This window comes from Schistocerca cancellata, chromosome 1 (genome assembly GCF_023864275.1).
Source record: "Schistocerca cancellata isolate TAMUIC-IGC-003103 chromosome 1, iqSchCanc2.1, whole genome shotgun sequence".
Taxonomy (NCBI): domain Eukaryota; kingdom Metazoa; phylum Arthropoda; class Insecta; order Orthoptera; family Acrididae; genus Schistocerca; species Schistocerca cancellata.
This window is the reverse complement of record NC_064626.1, coordinates 1,032,199,505-1,032,223,998: the sequence shown is the minus strand read 5'-3', so window position 1 is coordinate 1,032,223,998 and position 24,494 is coordinate 1,032,199,505. Positions and strand designations below refer to the sequence as shown.

General features: G+C 37.9%; 1 protein-coding gene across 1 annotated transcript in view; it reads left to right on the top strand.

Annotated features, from left to right (window-relative positions):
* The window catches only part of LOC126089526 (tectonin beta-propeller repeat-containing protein), a 235,915-nt gene that overhangs the window by 11,597 nt on the left and 199,824 nt on the right, over positions 1 to 24,494 (top strand). The window contains exons 2-3 of the mRNA XM_049906916.1: positions 358 to 540; positions 20,751 to 20,903. Coding sequence (XP_049762873.1) covers positions 358 to 540; positions 20,751 to 20,903 — 336 coding nt within the window. The remainder of the gene's footprint in view (positions 1 to 357; positions 541 to 20,750; positions 20,904 to 24,494) is intronic.

Genomic DNA, 24,494 nt, shown 5'->3' with positions numbered 1-24,494 from the left:
AAAAAAAGAAAATACTGCAATATAAGAGATAGATGAGGAGCATTGGAGTGTCATTCATTGAGGGCAATATGATAAACTGCTAAAGAGAACGAAATGTCACTCCTCACCCTGAATCGGAAGACAGGTAAGTTTCAGTGTTGTGTTTCCTGATCTAGGGTTTCAAGAAATTTATGTTCTGTATTTTACTTCTGACTGTCCCTTTCCACTTCTCCTTTTTATGATATTAATAGATGTTTTCAGTTGTTAAGTGTGACAATACTGCTCCAGTTGTTCCTATTTTGGTGACAGAGATACTGACGGCATACTGTTTTATCTATCAGAGTAGAAAAAAATTAGTTCTTCTTTCATTTTTTCCAGAGGTGGCTTCCCGTGGAAGGTTTTACTAGCCGCTTGCTTCCAACAGATAGATATCACTTCTCAAATCAAGAGGGTTCCGTTGATAGAAGTTTTGATAAGATTAGGTTACCATCAATGGCATGGCAGTGGGAGGGTGACTGGCACATTGAGACCACACTGGATGGCCAACCGTTGGATGATGATGTAAGATCATTTTTGTGAATCAGCTTTTTCCTCTGTGTAATTTCATTTTTTAAATTTCCTGTCCTAAGACATGTTTTTCTGCTAAACATTGCTATTCAAATTGTGTTAGTTTTTCATGACTGAATAAGCAATGATTCATGAATGTAGGGTATCATACAAAGAAAAGTGTCAAATGCTTGTGTATCTTTTTGCAGAATATGTAATTACTCAATAGTCAGACATCTCTTCTGTAGTTTGTGCATGTTTTTATATATTGTGTTTATTGGAGAGGTCATGAAAGTTTAGAAGTGTCACACAATGTAATCCACATAAAATTGGCATGTGTGAGCTAGCCTCATGGCTTCTATAAGCTTTAGCAATTGTATCGTATAATCATTTTCCTCTAATTGCTGTGTGTGTTTATGTGATAATCAATATATTTTTGATAGAAAGATTTTTTAAGTTCAGAAACTATTTATATAACATATTTTCTAGTGAATATACATTCATAATGTTTATTTGTGTGTCCCACAAAATTTGGCAGTACAGCCTTAGTTATTTACAAATGTGCAACATAAAAACAAAATTGTCAACATCTGTTGAAAAACGGACACACACACACACACACACACACACACACACACACACACACACACTCTCTCTCTCTCTCTCTCTCTCTCTCTCTCTCTCTCACACACACACACACACACACACACACACACACACACACGACTTCACAAGGGATTGAATAGCGCTACTGCAAAGTGATAGCAGACAGACAGCTTGATACTTGACTGTGTATGTGATGGGACAGATTGGGTAAGAAAGACATGAATGAACTAGTGATTCTTCTGGTCTCGTGTTGTTTTTATCAGCTGACTGAGAGCAAATCATGTAGCCCCATGCTGCATCATTACATAGTTACTTCTGAAAGGAGTATGAATTGTCCTTTGTAACACACTTGTCTGTTTGTATTTGTTTGTGTATGTGTTTTCTGAAATGGTCACCGCCTGTTGCAAAAGTTGCAAATATATTTCCATGATACAGAGAGGGAGTTGGAAAACCGACAACTGAAATCCGGCAAGCAATGTGTGAAAAAAGCTTCAGCTGTGCCAAATCCAAGTTTTAGGAATTGAATAGTTTAGGACTGTTACAATATTGAGAAAAGGAAGTGTGGTGGTAGCACTATTATTTATAATGGTGATGAATGAAATCGTGAAAGAGGCAAAAGAAACTCATAGTGGAAGGGAGATGAAGTTATTTCTGTTTTCCACTGTTATTGTGGTGTGGGGAGCCAAAAGTAAGGAGATACAAGAACAAGCAGAGATCTGAAATGAAAGAATCGAGATATATGGACTGGTGGTAACCAGAAGAGACAGAGAATGCAAGGGGCAAATTAACATCACAGGACAGAATATTGAAAGTGTGGATAACTTTAAATATCTGGGAAGTGTGACAGTGCAAAATCCTAGAATGAAGCCAGAAGTTATGAAAAGGGAACAGCAGAGCAATGCACAGTACCAGTGTTTGAGGGGCTTGGTGTGGCGAATGTGAGTAAGTGCAGTACAAAATGTTCTATGCACCAATAATGACATATGCATCAGAGACCTGGACAATGAAAAGAAGAAAGGAGAGGAGAAGCCAAGCCATGAAATAAAATTCCTTAGAAATAAAATTCCTTATGGAAAATGAGGAGACAGAGTTAGAAGTGAGGATGTTAGGAATGAATTGGAGTAGAAAAGCTGAATGAGAGAATTGACAAGAACAGGTTAAAATAGGTGACTGTAGGCTTTCCCGGCATAAACTATTGATGAAGATTTCTCGGGTCTCCAGCCGGGTGGTAGCGTTGATATCTCGCGACGTTTTGGGAAGTGTCATACTACCCATCTTCTGGCCAGAAGATGGGTAGTATGACACTTCCCGAAATGTCGCGAGATATCAGCGCTACCACCCGGCTGGAGACCCAAGAAATTGTCATCGACGGGTTAAAATAGTTTGTACATGTAAGGGGAATGAAAGATGGAAGCATACCAAAATGAACCTGTGTTCCAAGATGGCCGCCGAGTAAGTGACGCGAGAAACCATTTCCAGAAAGTTAAGTGATTTAGACAGGAATATAATTTAGTTTAACGCCGACAACAAATTAAATACATGCATTAGTGTATCATTTAGTCTTGCCGTTAAAGGTTTGACTTTTCTTTGCGTATTTTTTCAGAAAACACGAAAAGATCGTAACTTCGCGAAGTCGCGCTTAGGCTTAAATTTTGTAATCGTGTTTGTTTCTTGTTTCACGGTAATTTAACTAATTTCTTGATAACAAATAAGAAACTACCATAAATAGCGTATAACTTCATTGTTTTAATACAGATTTCAGAAAAACAGCGTAACTTTATATCAGAAACTTGCTTATATACATTTGTTTATAGGCCTAATTCTCGTAACGTGTTTGGAGAATCAAAGTTAAAGTATCTCATTTAATTGTCCTTTTTTTCATTCCATCGAGTGAAATATAAAATAAATAGCGTATACCTTCATTGTTTTAATACAGATCTCAGAAAAACAGCAGAATTTTAAATCAGAAACTTGCTTATATACATTTGTGAATAGGCTTAATTCTTGTAACGTCTTTTTTGATTTTCGGCAATTTAATTGATTTATTCTAGCTAAAGTATTATTTTTGCCATGAGTGAGAAGTGCCAGACTTGCCGTAGAATTGTTAGTTCCGGGATTTGGTGTGATGGATGCAGTAGTTTTTTTCACTGGGGGGACTGCAGTGGCGTGGGTGTCGGGAAAGTGGATCAGGCTCATCAGTGGTTATGTAGGATTTGCAGCAGAGATAGGAAGATAGTGGAACAGGAGGGGAAAATTGCTGCCCTTCAGGCTGAGCTAGATCAGACTAGGGAAGATCTGGACAGGTTAAGGAGGGAGAAGGGCAAAGAGAGGTGGGAAGTGGCAACAGGTAGCAGAAGGAACAGGCCTAGAACTAAGTCTGACAGTTTTGTGGTGAATGTCAAAAATAAGTTTGACCTGTTGCTTCAGTTAGAAACTGATGAGCCTCAAGCAGAGGTAGGTGTAGACAGGACACAACAAACTTTCAATAGGAAATTGAAAAAGAATGTAGGAAAGCCATTGAAAAGGAAGAAAGTTTTGTTGTTAGGCAGTTCTCATGCCAGAGGTGTAGGCCAACTTCTGCAGGAGGAATTAGGACCAGAATACCAGGTCACAAATTTTTTCAAACCAAGTGCTAGTCTGGATCAGGTGACAGAGGATTTAGGTTCACTCTGTAAAGGATTTACCAGGGAAGACACCGTGGTTATTGTGGGAGGGCCAGGGAACAGCATCGACAGAGATCCTGGGTACAGTATAGAGTGTGACCTGGTAAAGATTGCGTCGGCATCGAGACACACCAGTGTTGAATTTGTATCTGTCCTGAGACGCCATGACCGGCCTCATTTGAACTCTTCTGTTGGGAGAGTTAATTTGGAGTTGGAACGGCTGCTTGGGTCGGGTGCGGGGGCTCATATTGGTGTGGTTCCTGTTGATTCTCTCAGTAAGTGGGACTATACCAGGCACGGCCTACATCTCAACAGGAAAGGGAAGGGGAAACTGGCTGGGGTAATAGCAGGAAATTTAAGGGGGGGAGGCACTGCCATGAATGGTAAAATACCAGTGGTTACAGGTGTTGGAGCAGCACCTTTTTTAGGATAGGTAAGACAGAAAGATGTCAAGTTCTACGAGAGGTCAGGATTGAAACAAATCTTCAGTTTAGGAAAGAAATTAAACAGCACAATTCTAGCACATTGGATCACCAATCACAGCTGTCAATTATAAATTTTCACCAATCACCAGAAATTTTATCTCCACCAAGTTGTATCTCAGTCCTAGGTAATTGCATTGATGAATTAAAGTCACCCAACCCAGTTGACATAATCTGCCTCTCTGAACACCATGTGACCACTGGTATAGCAACTAGGCCTAAGCACAATGAGAAACTCAGACAGGAGAGTACTGCAAATGTTAGAATAAGGAAAGGTTCTCATAAAAGTATAATTAAAAATAATGTAAGTATATTTCATCAAAATATTGGGAGTTTAAAGAATAAAATAGATGATTTAATTGTGCCCTAGATTATTTAACTGTGCCCTAGAAAAAATAGTAAGAGAATGGAACAAGAAAATCAATAGTGGAATCCGACTAGGAACAAAAAACAAAGGCATCAAGGTTAATTGCCTAGCATTTGCAGATGATATGGCCCTACTAGCTGAAACATGGGAAGAAGCCAAAGAACAGATCCTCGAATTACAGAAACAAGCAGAGAAAATAGGCCTTAAAATTTCTTTTGAAAAAACCAAAATAATCACAAATATAAAAAAGCCAATGAAATATCTTAAAGTAAGAGACCAAAAGATCGAAATTGTTAAAGAATTCAAATATATTGGTGAATGGATTAGCTGGAACGCCCTTGAGAAAAAAGCAATAGAATTAAGAAGAAACAAAGTTGAACTAGCCTTTCAGCTTACTAAAAATACTTATAATAAAAAGTCCCTCTCATGGAATTCAAAAATAAAACATTACAACACTGTCATTAAACCAGAAGCACTATATGCAGCTGAGACATTATCTATCACTAACCATGGCCCAATTGAAAGGCTAGAGATCAAAGAAAGAAAAATATTGAGAAAAATTTTAGGCCCCAAATTTCATAACGACAAACTAATTCATACCAAAAATGAAACACTCTACAAAACTACAGAAAAACTTTCGGATACAATGAGGAAAAGAAGAATTGAGTTTTATGGGCACATTCTCAGAATGAACCCAAATAGACTTACAAAAAGAATGTTTGACTACTTCAGGAATAAAAAATCCAAACCAAATTGGTTTATCCAAACAGAGAAAGACTTAAGAGAACTACACATCACAGAAAAAATGCTCACAGACAGGACCGCAAAAATGATAAGCAAAGACAGAAAAGAGGGATTCCAGCTCCAAAATAGAAAGAAAAGAACGATTGTCATCTCTGATGAGGAAAGAAAAGCAAGATCAGAAAGAATGAAACAGTACTGGGCGAAAAGAAAGGTACAGAACACACAGAAGTGATTGATTCAACGTACCCCAAAGTTGGGTGAAACGAAGAAGAAGAAGAAAATAGATGAGCTTCTGGTTTGTTTAGAAGATTTAGAAGCTGAGGATGAAATAGATATACTATGCCTGTCTGAGCATCACATTGTTACTGATATGGATAAGGTAAATGTAAGTGGATATAAGCTCTCTGCACATGTAATGAGAGAAAATATGGAGAAAGGAGGAGTTGCCATATATGTCAAAAGTCATCATTGTGCAAAAAGTATAGAAACAAAAAAGTTTTGTGTAGAGAAACATATAGAAGCATGCGCCTGTGAGCTTAAATTAAATAAAGGCACATTTATAATTGTAACTGTATATAGGTCCCCATCAGGAAATTTTCATCTGTTTCTGAAAAATTTGGACTCCTTGTTGTGCTATCTGTCAGACAGGGGGAAGCAAATTGTTATTTGTGGGGACTTCGATGTAGATTCTCTGAAAGAGGGTAATAGGAAAAATTACCTTGAAGTATTACTCGGTTCTTTCAATTTGACACCCGTTATTGATTTTCCTACTCGGGTGGTAAAGGATAGCAGCTCACTGATAGATAATTTCTTTATAGACCAAGATAAGTTTAACCAGATAAATGCTCAGCCTGTTGAGAATGGTCTTTCTGATCATGGTGCACAGCTAGTTACAATATATGACATAGCTCCATTCAGCAATACTAAACAGTCCTCCAAAGTAGTACGTTCAGTCAATGATTTAACAATTGCAAATTTCAGGGAAAGCCTACAGCAGTTAGACTGGGATGAGGTGTACCGTGAACCTGATGCCAATTTAAAATATAATTTATTTCATGACATTTTTGTAAATGCATTTGAAAACTGCTTCCCCAAGAAAATAGTTAAATATACTCGTAAGAAACCTTGTAACAAACCATGGCTTACTAAGGGTATAAAAATATCTTGTAACCGGAAAAGAGAAATGTATCTGACAACAAGAAAGAGTAGTGACCCAGAAACTATCAAACATTATAAAAACTACTGTGTTATATTAAGAAAAGTTATTAAAAAATCCAGAAGTATGTGTATCATGTCTGAAATCAGCAACTCTGATAATAAAATTAAAACAATTTGGAATATTATTAAAAGAGAAACAGGTCAACCAAGAGCACAGGAAGACAGTATTACCATCAAATTGAATGAAAACTTTACGAACAAAAAGTCAGAAGTTGAAAATATTTTTAATAATCATTTTCTAAATGTTGTGGATATAGTAGGATCCAGGTGTTCATTAGAAGATGCTAGGCTGTTAATGGAAGAGGCCATACCTATGCAATTTGATACAATTGAAATCTCACCCACTTCTCCCTCTGAAATTAGGAAAATAATAAACTTGCTTAAAAGCAAAAACTCACATGGAATTGACGGCATTTCCAGCAAAATACTAAAAGCTTGTTCTCAACAGATAAGTAAGATTCTCAGCCACCTGTGTAATAGCTCTCTGGAACAGGGCATTTTCCCTGATAGACTGAAATATGCTATTGTTATACCTTTGCATAAAAAGGGGGATAGATCTGATGTCAACAATTACCGTCCAATCTCCCTTCTAACAGCTTTATCCAAAATTTTTGAGAAAGTAATGTATTCAAGAGTAGCTTCACATATCTGTAACAAACAAGTACTAACAAAATGTCGGTTTGGTTTCCAGAAAGGTTTTTCAACAGAAAATGCCATATATGCTTTCACCAATCAAATTTTGAATGATCTGAATAACCGAACACCACCCATTGGGATTTTTTGTGATCTCTCAAAGGCTTTTGATTGTGTAAATCATGAAATTCTGCTAGACAACCTCAAGTATAGTGGCATGAGTGGGACAGTGCACAAATGGTTTAATTCATACCTAACTGGAAGAGTGCAGAAAGTTGAAATAAGTAGTTCTCATAATATGCAAAGATCAGCACATTCCTCAAACTGGGGAACTATCAAGAATGGGGTTCGACAAGGGTCAGTCTTGGGTCCTTTGTTGTTCTTAATATATATTAATGACTTGCCATTCTATATTCATGAAGAGGCAAAGTTAGTTCTCTTTGCTGATGATACAAGTATAGTAATCACACCTGACAAACAAGACTTAACTGATGAAAGTGTCAATACTGTCTTTCAGAAAATTACTGAGTGGTTCCTTGTAAACGGACTCTCACTGAATTTTGATAAGACACAGTACATACAGTTCCGTACAGTGAATGGTATGACGCCATTAATAAATATAGACCTTAATCAGAAGCATATAGCTAAGGTAGAATATTCCAAATTTTTAGGTGTGTCCATTGATGAGAGATTAAATTGGAAGAAACACATTGATGATCTGCTGAAATGTTTGAGTTCAGCTACTTATGCAATAAGGGTCATTGCAAATTTTGGTGATAAACATCTTAGTAAATTAGCTTACTACACCTATTTTCACTCATTGCTTTCATATGGCATCATATTTTGGGGTAATTCATCACTGAGGAATAAAGTATTTACTGCACAAAAGCGTGTAATCAGAATAATAGCTGGAGTCCACCCAAGATCATCCTGCAGACATTTATTTAAGGATCTAGGGATGTTCACAGTAGCTTCTCAGTATATATACTCTCTTATGAAATTTGTTATTAACAACCAAACCCAATTCAAAAGTAATAGCAGTGTGCATAACTACAATACTAGGAGAAAGGATGATCTTCACTATTCAAGATTAAATCTAACTTTGGCACAGAAAGGGGTGAATTATACTGGCACTAAAGTCTTTGGTCACTTACCAAATAGTATCAAAAGTCTGACAGATAACCAACAAGTATTTACGAAGAAATTAAAAGAATTTCTGAATGACAACTCCTTCTACTCCATAGAGGAATTTTTAGATATAAATTAAAAAAAAAATAATAAAAAAAATAAAAATAAAAAAACACAAAATGAAAAAGTTGTTATATTAACTTAAGTATGTTGTTAAATTAACTTAATTATGTCTTGTGTTGGAAAATTTGACTCGTTCCACATCATTACGAAATATCGTATTCATGATCCATGGAACTAGTATTAATCTAATCTAATGGAGGCCAAGTTTGAGGACAAGACTCAATGAAGACAAATTTGAGAAGAAGGAATGTGAATTGGGGGGGGGGGGGGGAGTTATAGAAGGAAAACAGTGGAAAGGCAGAGAAAATTGAGAAGTACCTTAAATGTCCCAGCCCAGCCTGATACTGGATAAAGGAGAAACGAAGACAATGACGACCATCACAATAACATTATTTATAAAGGATTCTTCACTCATTATATAAATTGCCCACATTCATATTCAGCAAGTGCACTGAAACAATGATGTTGAGTGCCATAAAACAGCCACCATCACCAAATAAGTTAATCAATTAATCAGTTCACAAAAGCAGTACAGGTGTGGCAGGGCATAAAGAGGACTTCAGGGAGGGATACCAGATCTCCTTTTAATGACATAAGGAGGTATTACTCAGACCACAGAACAATATGTAGCCCGAATCACAGTTACCACCAGTTAGGACCTAGCCTTTTGCTCCAGACAGTCCATCACTGAGGATTGTGATTGGGAGTAAAACTCAGTTGATGAGGAAGTCTACAACCACCATTTCTTTAGGGCAGAGCTGGATTAGGAATTCTGCAATATGGCAATATGATCATATCATGAAAAAAACCACTTTGGAATATGTTGCCACCTCACACAAATTGCTAAATCATTTTTTGGTCATTTTAGTTTCTAATATGAAACAAGACAATCGCAAAGTTATGGAAAGGAGCCAATTTAATTATTCTCTTCATGTCTGGGAAGAACTGTACATATCCAAGTATGTATCACAGTATTTTCCATACCAGGTGTGTGGGGGAAAAAATTTGAAGCAGAAGGAATTCAGACAACTGTTTGGTTGATTTTAGTGGGGTTCAGGATGTATTTGATCTGTTAGCAACATGATTCTGCTGGAGGAAGCTGTGCGACTGGCTTTCCTGTAGTGGTATCTCCTAACAAGTACATTCATATATGCTGCAAACCTGTAATATTGTTTGCATCTACATCTATACTCTGCAAACTACTGTGAGCTGTGTGGAAGAGAGTAAGTCCTTCTGTACCCAGTTATTAGGATTTCTTCTCATTCCATTCACATATAGAGCTTGGGAGGAATGATTGCTTGAATGCCTTTGTGTGTGCAGTAATTATTCTAATCTTAGCCTCACGATCCATATAAGAGTGATACATAGAGGATTGTAGTATTTTTCTAGAATCATCATTTAAAGCCCATTCTTGAAACTTTGTTAACAGACTCTCTAGTTTACATGTTTCTTCAAGAGTCTTCCAGTTCAGTTCCTTTAGTATCCCTGTGACACTCTCCCATGGATCAAACAAACCTGTGATCATTTGTGCTGCCCTTCTGCGTATATGTTCAATATCTCTTCTTAGTGATATTTGATGCAGGTCCCACACACTTGAGAATTATCGTAGAAACAGTCACACAGATGATTTATAAGCAGTCTCCTTTGTAGGCTGATTGCACTCCCCCAGTATTCTACCAGTGAACCAAAGCCCACCACCTGCTTTACCCACAACTGAACCTGTGTGATCATTCAATTTCATATCCCTACAGTGTGTTACACCCAGGTGTTTGTATAAGTTGGCTGATTCTAGCAGTGACTTATTGATATTATAGTCATAGGACATTGTTTACTTTTTTGAACATTTAAAGCAAGTTTCCAATCTTTGCACCACTTTGAAATTTTATAATGATCTGGCTGAATATTTATTCAGTCACTTTCAAACATTACTTCATTATAGATAATTGCATCATCTGCAATCTGAGGTTACTACTAATATTGTCCGCAAAGTAATTAATATACAACATGAACAGCAAGGGTCCCAACACACTTCCCTGAGGGACACCTCATGATGACTCTCCATCCCAGGTAACATGCTGTGTCCTCCCTAACAGAAAGTCTTCAATCCAGTCACAAATTTCAGTTGACGCCCCATATGACCATACATTTGACAATAAACGTAGGTGTGGTTCTGATTCAAATGCTTTTTGGAAATCAAGAAATACTGCATCTACCTGACAGCCTTGATCCAAAGCTTTCAGTATGTCATGTGAGAAAAGCGGGAGTTGTGTTTCATGTGATCGATATTTTCAGAATCCATGCTGGTTAGCACTGAGGAGGTCATGAGATACCTCATAAGTTTGAGTTCAGAATATGTTCTAAGATTCTACAACAAATTGATGTCAAGGATACTGGACGGTAGTTTTGTGCATCACTTTTACCACCATTTCTGTAGATGGGTGTGACATGTGCTTTTTTTCCCAGAAGTGGGCAGGTCTACTGCAAACAGCCTTAGAGAGCATCCGATGCTTTCTACTATATCATTTATATTGTGAACAGTTATGGTACTATCACACTTCCCTGGGAACTCTGGAAGTGACCTTTAATGTGTTGATTTTGTTCCATTAAGAGCAACATGTTGAGTTCTGTCTACAAGGAAGTCTTGAATCCAGTTTTAGATCTGCTCCTATTCTTGATAAGCTCATATTTTTTTCACTAAACAGTGTTGCGGGATGGTGTTGATTGCCTTCCTGAAGTCAAGGAACATGGCATCAACCAGAGTGTCATTGTCTACAGTGCTGTGGATCTTGTGGAGGAACAGAGCGAGCTGAGTTTTGTAGGATCGCTGTTTGTGGAATCCACATTGATATTTACAGAGGAGATTTTCCTTCTCCAAAAAAATCATAATTCTTGAGCATAAAAATGTTCGGCAAGACACAATATCTGTTGTAGGGCATGCTCTACAACATGGCAATCATGATCTCAGTGCCTATTTCACCACACATGCCATCTGGATTCTTCCCCGCAGATACCAGTTTCTCAGAACTCTGAAGGTGGGAGCTAGTGCTACAACATATCCTTGGTTCTCTTCACCCACCTGGCCTTATCTTACTTCAATTTTTTCTGTTTCAGCCTTTCTTCACAGTATGGTAACTACTCTTTTCTTCACTCCATTTTAGTTTTCTACTTTTTCTTACCTGTCTATTTTTCGCCATCCCCCTCCAATCTCTGTTACGCACAATGCACTTAGCTTCTCACTCTTATTAACTCGTACATGTTGTTTTAGCTGTAATCTGTCTTCCATATTACCCTGTCATCCACCTTTAAGCTCTCAGGTTTTCAAAGCTAATCTGGTGCAGTTCCCAACAATCAGTCTTTCCTTATCATTCCATCCGGTAAGTCTCCCTTGACCTATGGTTCTGCATGACTTTTCCGAAGTCTACCCTTTTTCCTAGACCTCTCCAATCTTTTTCCTTCACCCCTCTTCCGTCATCTTCAACCATTCTGCCTGAAGGAGGAGCCTCTGGTTCTGAAGGCTTGGCTAATTATAACGTTCTTTTACGTGTGTGTTCTGCCGCCACTTGGTGAGTAGAATTTTTATGTTTCCAATTACATTATTTTGTCAAAAATTGATTGTTTTCATTTTTCATAATTCTACAACAGATTGACACCAGTGATACAGGTCTATAATTGTGTGCATCTGTCTTCCAATCGCCAGGTACCCTTCGTTGCTCAAGCGATCTGTCATAAATTACTGCTAGAAGGGGAGCAAGTTCTTTTGCATAATCTTTGAAGAATCTTATAGGTATCTCATCTGGTTCTGATGCCTTTCCACTACTAAGCAACTGTAGGTATTTTTCTGTTCCACAATTGGTTAACTCAGTATCTGCCATTTCAACTTTCGTATGACGATTGAAAGGAGGGACTGTGTTATGATCTTCTGTGGTGAAACAATTTTGGAAGACGAATTCCGTATTTTGGCCTTCTCTCTGTTATCTTCTGATTCAGTGCCAGTGTGGTCACTGAGTGAATGAATAGATGATTTTGACCCACTTACTAATTTTAAATAAGACCAAAACCTCTCAGGGTTTTTAGTCAGATCGGTTGACGAAGTTTTACTTTCAGAGTCATTGAAAGCTTCTCTCACTGCTCTCGTTACGTTCATTTTCACTTTGTTCAGGTTTTGTTTGTCAGCTAGTTTTTTACCTCTCTTGAATCTGAGATGCAGTTCTCTTTGTTTATGTTTCAGTTTTGTAACATGGCTATTTAACCATTGTGGGTCTTTCTCATCTCTTAAGACCTTAATCGGAACATACTTTCTAGGGCTTGTAGCACAGTGCCTTTGAATTTTTTCCATTTGTTCTCTACATCTTGGTCCTCATCACTGAATATGTAATGCTGACTGTTCAGGTACTCTGAAATTTGTATCCTGTCACTCTTGCTATGCAAAAATATCTTCCTACATTTCTTAACAATCTTTGTAACACAATTTGTTGTAGATGCTATCACAGCCTTATGATCTGCTACCTACCTTCCTCCACACTAACTGATTCGGTAAGTTCAGGTCTGTTTGTTGCCAGAGGGGTCTTAGACATTAGTCTCATAAGTTGGTTCTCTAACTATCTGCTCAAAGTACTTTTAGGACAAGAGATCCAGAATAATGCCGCAAAAATTCCTGTTTCTGGTGCCAGTTTTGATAACATGACACTCCCAATGTATACCTGGCTAGTAGAAGTTACTCCCTGTTACAACATCATGATCACAAAAATTATTAATGATATTTCACAAGTTCTGTGTGAAGCGGTCTACCACTAGAGCACCTGACCCAGGCAGTCTATAAAAGTATCCAATTACCATTTTTGGCCAATCTTAGTTACTTAACTTCACCCAGATTAATTCACAGTCAGTATTCATGGTAACCTCGCTAGATTTTATTGAATTCTTTGCTGCAGTAAGCAAGAAGTGGGCAAGTAGTGACAGGTCCTGTACATTCTGCAGAGGAGACAGGATCGACAGGAGAGGGTAGTACATGTGATACCTCTGGTACCAGTATCGTGAGTTCATGATTCTGGGGAGCTCCTACAACTCACCAATTCGCAGCAGCTGCCGATTGTTTGATAGTAGTCAGGGCGATTTTCAGCTGCTTATAAACGTCAACCAACTTGTGCCATGATCGAGAACAGCTTTCACAGTTGGAATGCATTTTGGCTGGTGCAATGTATTACAAGGCAGTGAACAAATAACTTTAATGTAAGCCCACAGATTATCTTTTCATCTGTTGAGCTAATGAGTTGCCAGTTCCACATAAGAATTGAAGCAAATACACAAAATGAAATTTCTATTGAGGCAAAACACCTGTGGTAAAAATTACTAGTTTCCAGAAATGTTTTGAGGTTAATTGCAGTTGTTAGCAAACTCGAAAATTGAGTTAATTTGCAATAAATGCAGATAATATATAGAGCTACTCCTCTTTAAGACAAAACTAGATGTAACACAATATGTACGTTAGAATATCTGCTACATAACTAGACCATAAACACTGGTTTACTACAAGCTGCTTGAAGATTATCCAAAGGACAGTGGTAACTTCCGAAAATTCTCAAAAACTCATCTTTCTTTGCATTGATATGCAATGAAATTCAGGGGTGATGTATTCTTTGGCAGAAATGTGAACAACAAATGTTGATTTGCTACAAAATAAATTACATATCCAAAACACTCATACCAGTAACTTGGAAAAATATTGTTTTGTAAGCAACACCATTCAAACAAGCCAAGAGGGCCAACACCTAGCATGGCTTCCATTCTGTGGTGCAACAACTAGGAAGATAGGTAGAGTCCTAAACGGGTAAGGAATCGGACCAGTCTCCTGGCCACCCCGAAAATTTAAAGAAATGTTGCGACCTATTAAAGATACTCCTGGCCTGAGAGTGCCAGGAATTTATACCATTTCTTGGGAAAGTTAGCAGAGTTATGTGGGTCAGTCTATACGAACGGTTGCTAATCATTATATCGAGCATCAGTGTTATCTGAAATACAAGCATTTGGATAAATGAGCAGTGGCAGAGCACAGTTTGTTAAATTAGCACAAGATTTTGTTTGAACAAGAGAATACATGCTCACACTTCGAACAGTTGGAACTCTGTGGTCAGAGAAGCTGTTGAAATTAGACTTTGTGAAAACAACTTCAATAGAGACCCTGGATGTGCACTTAGCAATGCATGAAAGTGTGCACTTGATACGGAAAAACCACAGAGGAATAATTCTCACAGCTCATGGACTGATGTGATGGATTGTGCTGAAGCAATTCTAGATAGAAAACGCAAGCAAAATCTGTGGATGTGGATTGCACCACCACTGTATGCACCTTCTTGACATAATCTGGCCAATTGGATGCCATTCTGAGGGTATAAAAGAGAGAACCTTGCCAGTTCACAACAGTCAGTTTCAGTTCCTAATGAAGATGATGGTGGATATCATTGAAAGCTTGGAGTATTATTCAAATTTGTTGTGACAAGTGAAATGATTATGCTAGTTTTGTAAGTGTCCAAAAATTCTCAAAAGTAACCTATTTCTCACAAAATTGTGCAATGAAATGAGAAAACAGTTGTTTTGAATTAGGATGGACCTACTGTTCCCACAAATTTTAAAAGAGCACAATTAAATTTGAGGATATAATCGATGGTAACAGTACAAGTTTATTGCAACACTTGCACAATATATCACAATACAAACAAATGTTGATACAATCAGTGAAAGATTATGCAGAAGGCATTGCACAGAGTAAAATATGCACATCTAGAACTTCACTTCAACACACAAATCTTGTACATGTGGTCTCACACAAAGGAAAATTCTGAAGTCAGATTTTACATATAAATAACCTAGTGTATGGCATGAATTTTTTACTTAGCTGTTTCTGTGCACACTTTTACACTGGCATGCTGAAGAAGAGCGCTGCAGTGTGAGTTTATTTCAGCCAAAATTGCTAAAATGTGCAGCATCAACAAAGCACATTTTCTGCCTGTTGCAGCTATCAATTTAGAGGTATAATATCCTTTGATAGCCACACAAATTGGGATTCTGGAGATATTTTCCTGTTTCTCGATGGCTCTTGCTTTCCTTTAATTATTTTAGATATAGATACACTGTGTGATCAAAAGTATCCGGACAAGTGGCCTTAAAATGACTTACAAGTTCATGGCACCCTCCATCGGTAATGTTGGAATTCAGTATGGTGTTGGCCCACCATTATCCTTGATAATAGCTTCCACTCTTGCAGGCATACATTTAATCAGGTGCTGGAAGGTTTGTTGGGGAATGGCAGCCCATTCCTCATGGAGTGCTGTACTGAGGAGAGCTGTCAGTGTTGGTCAGTGAGGCTTGGCACGGAGTCGGCATTCCAAAACGTCCCTAAGGTGTTCTATAAGATTCAGGTCACGACTCTGTGCAGGCCAGTCCATTGCAGGGTTGTTATTGTTGTGTAACCACTCCGCTACAGGCTGTGCACTTTGAACAGGCACTTGATCATGTTGAAAGATGCAGTCGCCAGCCCCGAGTTGCTTTTCAACAGTGGAAAGCAAGAAGGAGCTTAAAATATCAATTTAAGCCAGTGCTGTGATAGTGCCATGCAAAACAACGAGGGGTGCAAGCCCCCTCCATGAAAAACATGAACACACCATAACACCACCGCCTCCGAAGTTTACTGTTGGCGCTGCACACGATGGCAGATGATGTTCATCAGGCATGTGCCATACCCACACTCTGCCATCAGATTGCCACATTGTGTACAGTGATTTGTCACTCCACACAACATTTTTCCACTGTTCAGTAATCCAATGTTTATGCTCCTTACACCAAGCGAAGCTTCGTTTGGCATTTACCAATGTATTTGTGGTTTATGAGCAGCTGCTCGACCATGAAATCCAAGTTTTCTCACCTCCCGCCTAACTGTCATAGTACTTGCAGTGGATCATGATGCAGTTTGGAATTCCTATGTGATGGTCTGGATAGATGTCTGCCTATTACACATTACGACCCTCTTCAACTGTTGACCCTCTGTCAGTCAACAGACAAAGTCAGCCTGTACGCTTTTGTGCTGTAGTGTCCCTTCATGTTTCCACTTCACTATCACATCGGGAACAGTGGACCTAGGGATGTTTAGGAGTGTGGAAATCTCGCGTACAGACATATGACACTAGTGATACCCAATCATATGACCACGTTCAAAGTTGGTGAGTTCTGCAGAGTGCCCCATTCTGCTCTCTCACGATGTCTAATGACTACTGAGGTCACTGATATGGAGTACCTGGCAGTAGGTGGCACCACAATGCACTTAATATGAAAAATGTATGTTTTTGGGAGTGTCCAGAAACTTTTGATCACACAGTGTATGAAGCTGTTTTATACAAGGAAACAGAGTCCCTCAAGGTAGTGTTTCAAGTGCAAACCTGTTTAAAATTGCTATAAATAATATGATGTCAGCTTGGCAATAACCACAACTCAACACCTCTTGTTTAGAGATAATTTTTCAGTTTCATGCTCTTCTTTCATCTTCCTGCAATCACGCTACAGATATAAGTAATGGTTACAAAATTGGAAGAACTGGCAGAAAGCACATTTAAAACTGGCAGAAAGCACATTTTAAATTTTTAACTCAAAATTTGATGTTTTCTTTTCAAACAATTGTTCTGCAGTTTAATCTTCTTGATCAAAGCATGACCTACATTATTTTAAGTTTTAGAGAATTGGTGAGGTTTGAGGCTAAACTTTCAACAATAAACTTATCCTCAGAGCACGACCTTTCAAAACACCCAATATTTTGAACTGTGTTACCCACAAGACCTGGGGAGCAGCCAGAAAACATTTGCTTCTATTTTATAGAGGCTTTTTACAGTCCTGACTCAAGCATGGTTTCATAGTGTGTGGATCCATCTTGTGTCCTACCTGGAGACTCTCAGTGTAGCATGCAACGTTGAAACAGGGTGGTACAGGGAATTCAGGTCCAGCTTCACCCCCTGTCTGTGTGTTGGGGATGAGGTGCTCCAGTTTGCAACATATTGCTTATATGACAAGCATATAAATTTGTTCAATGCCTTAGGCACCTACTCACCGTGCTGTTGCTTGCCCACCCATGTAACTTTGTATATGCAGTTTGCAACAAACACTTAACACATCATGCAAAGATTTGCGTAAATCATTAACCTGACTGTGTATGAGGCACTGGATCTTAGATTTAACAACTTAAAACAATTAAAACACTCCAAATGTATTTTTAAGTATATTTTTTAATATCCTAGACAGAAGCTAATATTGTATCACAGTGTATAATGATTTCTCTAAGCAGGGGGATTGTTTTGGCTGCCGACCTGTTTTACTTGTCCTTCAGGAGACACTGTGATGCAAATGCAGTTTAAAGTGCAGGACTGTAAGTTGTCTTGGAGGACCTGGAGCAGATGAGGCATGACTGAAGGACCAACTTACTCATCTTTTTTATTCCTTCAGTGTTCCCCTGTTACAAAAGTAATAGAAGGTTCAAACGTAATGTAGGGTTCCAAGACTTGTCTGTATCTGTGGCATTGACAAAGCTCACTTATCAATCATGGTAGCTTGTTCAGGATACACTACCAGCAGTTGTGCTGTCTCCATGTGAAATGATACCTCACTTCTGAGTCAGACATCATGCTCCAATGGGAGAATGTGCAACTGGAAGTGACAGAAGAGATACAGTCATCAAAACTACCATCCAGCAGTCACATTTCTCTTTTTTGGTCACAGAGCTCTAATGAAGTGGCTCTGCCCCCTTTTTTTCATATGGGACATTATTCTCTAACCCATAAGTATCAAATACTACAAGGGGATCCATCTGTTTATAGGTACTGCAACATACACATCTCAATATATCTACATCTAAATTCTCAAAAACTGATTTGAAATGTGTGGTAGGGGCTATTCCCCATTGTAAATGTCATTAGGACTGCTTCCAGTTTCATTTACATGAAGCATTTTAAGAATCTGCCTCTGTACTCACTGTAGTGGTCTAATGTTGTCCTTGAGGTCACTATGGGCATCATACAAAGGTGGTTGTAGTATTTTCATAGATTCCTCACTTAATGCTGGTTCTTTGAACTTTTTAAGCAGTTTTTTTGGATATATGACATCTGGCTTCAAGTGCATACCGATTTAGGTTTCTCAGCACCTCTGTGACAACCTCTCATGGCTCAAATGCACCTGTGACCATACTTAGTGCCTTTCTTTGTATATGTTTGATATTATATGATAGATCTGTTTGGTATGGGTCTACTTGAAATCCTGACAGGACATATTGATAGATGGTGCCATACTGTTACCACTCCACCCATGTCCAGCAGTGTCACTGGGAGGGGAGAATAACACAGCATCTCTACAGCAGATCATGTGAGCACACTAGCCAGCTGACTTAATGCCAAGTGATTGCTGGCCCATTCTCACTTATGTGCATAAGTGAATGTGTTCACCTCCACAGCTGACTAAAGTATTGTCGATGACTCTACACTTCACCTGTTATTGGTTAGACTGTTCATGTCCCAATCGGGTCTGCTTGGGATCTGAATACAGTGCCATCTGGCTACTGCTATTAACTTCTACTTCAGTGGACTTAGTTCAGCCTCACACATGAATGGTTTCCACAACTGTAACTGAAGTTGTGCTGTTGCCAATTGCCATTTGTAGTCCCACACAATTCACACAATTAGTAATAGTTATGAACAATACATCATTTGTTTTGTGTCTTAATGTAAACAACAAGTTTTAATAAATGAACTTGTTGATCTAAATTGACTATCACAAAAGTTCCCGCAGACTAGAGCAACATTCTAGGGTGGGTTGGACAAGTGTTTTAGAAGGAATCTCATAGCCTAATTGCAGATGGATTACATTTTCCCAATGCCCTACCAATGAACCTAAATCTACCACCTGCATTACTTACGATTAAACTTATGTGCTCATTCCACTTCGTATCTTTACAGATTCTGTGTGTTCACTGATTGTGACTCATTGATACTGTAGTAATTGGATACTGCATGTGAAGCACAATTTTACATTCTAAACATTGAAAGTAAACTGCCAGTTTTTGCACCACTTTGAAATGTTGTTAAGATCTGAACGAATATTTGTGCAGATTTTTTTCAGGCAGTACTTAATTACTGATAATTGCTTCATCTGCAACGAGTCAGAAGTTATTAATAGTATTGTCTGTCATGTGCTTAACACGGAAAATGAACAGAAAAGGTGCCAACACACTTCCCTGGGGAACACCCCTTGGTTGCTTTTGCATCTATCGTTGACTATCTTAGATGTCCTCACTATCAAGAAATCCCCACTCTATATGCAAATTTCATTTGATACTCCACATGATTATATTTCCATTAATAAGTGGAGGTGTGGTAGTAATGATTTTCAAGAAATACTGCGTCTTCCTAACTGCCGTGATCCATTGCTTTCAGTATGACGTGTGAGAAAATTGAGACTTCAGCTTCACATGACAGATTTTTGGAATCCATGCTAAGTTGGCATGGAGGAGTCATCCTGTTTGAGATACTTCATTAAGTTTGAACCCAGAATTTGTCGTAAGAATCTGTAAAAGATATTGGACAGTTGTTTTGTGGATCACTTCTGTTGCCCTTCTTATAGATGGCAATGACTTGTGCATTCTACCAAATACTGGACAAAGTTTTCAGTTTGAGGGGTCGGCAGTGTGCAGTTAGCCGTAAGTATCTGTTGTGTTTTAACATCTACATTATGAACTTTAGCTCACATGTTATGTAAACTTTTAAGAAGATAGAGAGAGAGAGAGAGAGAGAGAGAGAGAGAGAGAGAGAGAAAGTGTGTGTGTGTGTGTGTGTGTGTGTGTGTGTGTGTGTGTGTGTGTGTGTGTGTGTGTGTGTGCGCGCGCGCGCTATATGCCTTGATAATAATAGGTTTTGTTTTCACGCTTATTGCTGTATCATTCCAATTGAATGTGAATGCGTTTATAACAGTATGCATCATCAGGTAATTGCATCCATGCCCTTCATCGGGACCAACGACCGCAGCAGGTTGGTCCCATAAGACCTTACCACTACCCTTCATCAATTTATCACTTTGTTCACACAGTGCTTACCAGTTAGTGAAATGTTAAACAAAAATTGTTGGGGGATGACAAAGACCATAATTAGGGACTTAATAAACATTAGCTTTTTAGAACTAACATCATTTTTATTTTATGTTTCCTGGTTTGTTGCAACAGTTTTATATTGTGCACAGGGCTGGACATATGCAGTTGACTTTCCGGCAAATTTCCATGCGAAGAAACAGTGGAAATCCTGTGTTAGACGTAGAAAATGGGTGAGGTATCGACGATATAGTGCAATGAACTCTTGGTGTGCTGTTGCTCCACTGCATAAAGATCCCACTCAGGTATATGCAAATAGATCTATTCATTTTTAATTGCAGAAAACAGTTATACTAATATTTTTGTTTGTAAAATTCCTAGATAATTCTTATAAAATAACAGTATCATCAGGAAGTTCCCTAACAACCGGCAGAATATCAGTTAATGTTTCATCAGTTACATGTATTATATGGGAAGAAGACTGTGTTACAGAGGACCATGAAGTTATTTTTGATCAAGATAATGTTCTAGAACCAGTTATTGCCTTAGATATATGAAAGTATTGTAATAAATGAAAAGCACCAGTTTGCTTTTGTTCTACAATATTATTTTTATTGCTAACCAGTTTTCGGCTTACAAGGCCATCTTCAGGCATTTACTGAGTATTATCACCAAAGAAGTTAAATGTTAGCAGACAACATTGGAACAGAAGTAACACATCTAGAGTGAAGTAGAAACATACAGTGAGTAACATCTTTGCAATGAAACAGTAAAAACTGAACAGTACATAAATAACAATGGAGTTGACAGGAAAACCTTTAGCACAAAATAAGAATAGCATGCCTACATAACAGTTTCTATTGATAAACAAAACTATTGAAATAAGATAAAATTAGTACTGAATTAGTTCTGAATACCACAGGCTTCCAAGTCCTTCCTAAAGACCCTACTAAATTGTTCAAAGAGGATGTTAAATATGCAATCATTTCATGCAAAAGCATATTCTCTGAATTTGAAGTAAAACTGTTAACTAATATGAACCCAGTGCCTCCTAGAATGTACGGCCTTCCTAAACTGCATAAACAAGATATTCCTATTCGTCCAGTTGTATCATCATTCACTGCTCCATGTTACAAACTAGCCACTAAACTTGATGTCCTAATTAAGAGCAAGACTAAATTTAAACCAAAGCATGGTATTTCAAACTCTGTGGACCTAGTAAACAAGTTAAAAGGTATATCTGTCTCACACAGTGATAAATTAGTATCCTTTGATGTCAGCAGTTTGTTTTCTAACATACCAGTAGCAGAATGTATTGACATTCTGACAGAGCTGATGCACAAGTCTAATGTCAATCCTGTGGAATTGAATGACTTGAGACTGGCCACACTGACCTGCCTTGCACAGAACTATTTCCAGTTCCAAGGCACTCTTTATAAACAATTAGATGGCTTAGCTATGGGTTCCCCTCTTAGTCCACTGTTGGCTGAAATATTTATGGACCATTTTGAACAAAATTTTCTAAAAACAGAACCTTTGAGTGCAAACATCAAATACTGGTTTAGATATGTAGATGATGTCCTGTGTATGTGGACTGGTACTACAAGACAACTCAACACATTCTTGAGAAACCTAAACGGTCAACATAAAAATATCCAGTTCACTATGGAAATTGGCAACAAATCCATAAACTTCTTAGATCTCATCATTGACATCAGTACACACACACATTGTTTCAAAATTTACAGAAAAACAACTACTACAGACACAGTAATACCTCCTTGCTCACAACACCCCATAGCTCACAAACATGCAGCTTTCCACTCAATGGTACACCGTCTCATATCCATCCCCATGTCCAGAGATGATTTTAAAGCAGAGTTAGATACAATAAAATTTATTGCCTCAGCCAATGGCTACAATCCAGTTCTTATTGACCACATCTTGCACAGGAAACAAAAACGGAAAATTATACCCCTCCTCTATGCCCCACCTGCTTCCCCATCCACTGTCTGCAAGAAATGGTGTACTATACCATTTCTAGGTCAGGTATCACAGACTATAGCCAAAACACTGAAATCCTGCAAGTATAGGGTTTCCTACTTTGTCAGGAACACTACAGCCCAGTGTGTTTTTAATAGCAAAGATAAGATCCAGTTATTAGCCAACAGTGGGGTATACAAAATCACCTGTTCTGATTGTGACAAATTTTACATTGATCAGTCAGGCAGAGACATATCAACTAGGCTGGCTGAACATGAACGCAGCTGGAGGTTGCAGAATTCAGACTCTACATTTGCTGAGCATGTACTGGGTGAGGGTCACAACTACCAGCCAGTGTCCCATGTACTTCACTTAGCAAACAAAGGCCATAAACTCAACCTGCTGGAAGCCCTGGAAATTAACAAACATCTTGCTCACAGTCCAGATCTCATCCTAAATGACCAGACACAACTCAACACTTCCCCTCTCCTAAACTTCATATAATCATCTTTGTTGTTCATTACTTCCCACACTCTCTCTTCCTACATATTCCCATTTTCCTGTAGTCATTAAGTTGTTTTATTTGTTGCAGTTGTCTTTGTATTCCACATATGCTGTAGTTTCAATAGTTAAGGGTTTGCTTTTAACTTGTACTTGTATTACTGTCCATGTTTAACTCCCCTTGTAGTTGTCTCATCAAATACTGTTCATATTTTACTTTGCTCATTTATTTAATGTAAACTGGTATACAGCCACTGCTTTTATTATAATGTTAATGTTAAAATGCAGTACCACCACACTCTCAAACTGTAGGTTCCCTCAAACACCTCAATTTTCCTGCATTTATTAATTTCTGTTTATTGTATTGATATGGCTTAAGTTCCTCATGTATTCTGTATTTACATTGACAACTGTCTCTTCTTCTTTTTTAATTGGTTGTGTATTACTCTCCATGTTTCATACCTCTTGATGCAGCCTTGCCTAGTACTAATTTTATCTTATTTCAATAGTTTTGTTTATCAATAGAAACTGTTATGTAGGCATGCTATTCTTATTTTGTGCTAAAGGTTTTCCTGCCAACTCCATTGTTATTTATGTACTGTTCAGTTTTTACTGTTTCATTGCAAAGATGTTACTCACTGTATGTTTCTACTTCACTCTAGATGTGTTACTTCTGTTCCAATGTTGTCTGCTAACATTTAACTTCTTTGGTGATAATACTCAGTAAATGCCTGAAGATGGCCTTGTAAGCCGAAAACTGGTTAGCAATAAAAATAATATTGTAGAACAAAAGCAAACTGGTGCTTTTCATTTATTATTATAATGTTGCTCTACCAAGAACCGACGGAATATTCTGTTAATATGAAAGTATTGTCTTGACAAATGTCATATGCAAGAATCTTGAAATTATTGCTTGCATGTGCATTGTTACAGTACAGGGATTACTGAGCTTCTCATAATATTTATTTTTGTTTTGTATTGACACCGTATGCCATCTTACAGGTGGGAAATAGTAGAGATCCTAACATTGAAAAGTTAACCAAACACCCCCTGAGTAGTGCAACTGACTTCTGAGCACAAGCAACTTTGACAGTTAATAATTGTAGATAATGGCTTATTCAAGATAAAAGTGTAATGCACTGGGATTAGAATTGATCAAAAAGTTTTAGTCTTTGTTTCTGCACACCTGTATTTTAATTGTGGTATGGACATAGGAAAATAATGAGAACAACAACAGTTTTGTAATATAGGTTATTTCTTGTGTCTGCTTTCAAAGTCCAGAAAGAATTTCTGTTCTCAGTGGCAGCAAACAGACATGTAAAAAGAATTTAAGGAAACAGTAATATTCATGGAATGAGTAGAATGTTATTGCCATTATTTATTAAACTACATGTGAACTTTTAAGCCAGTGT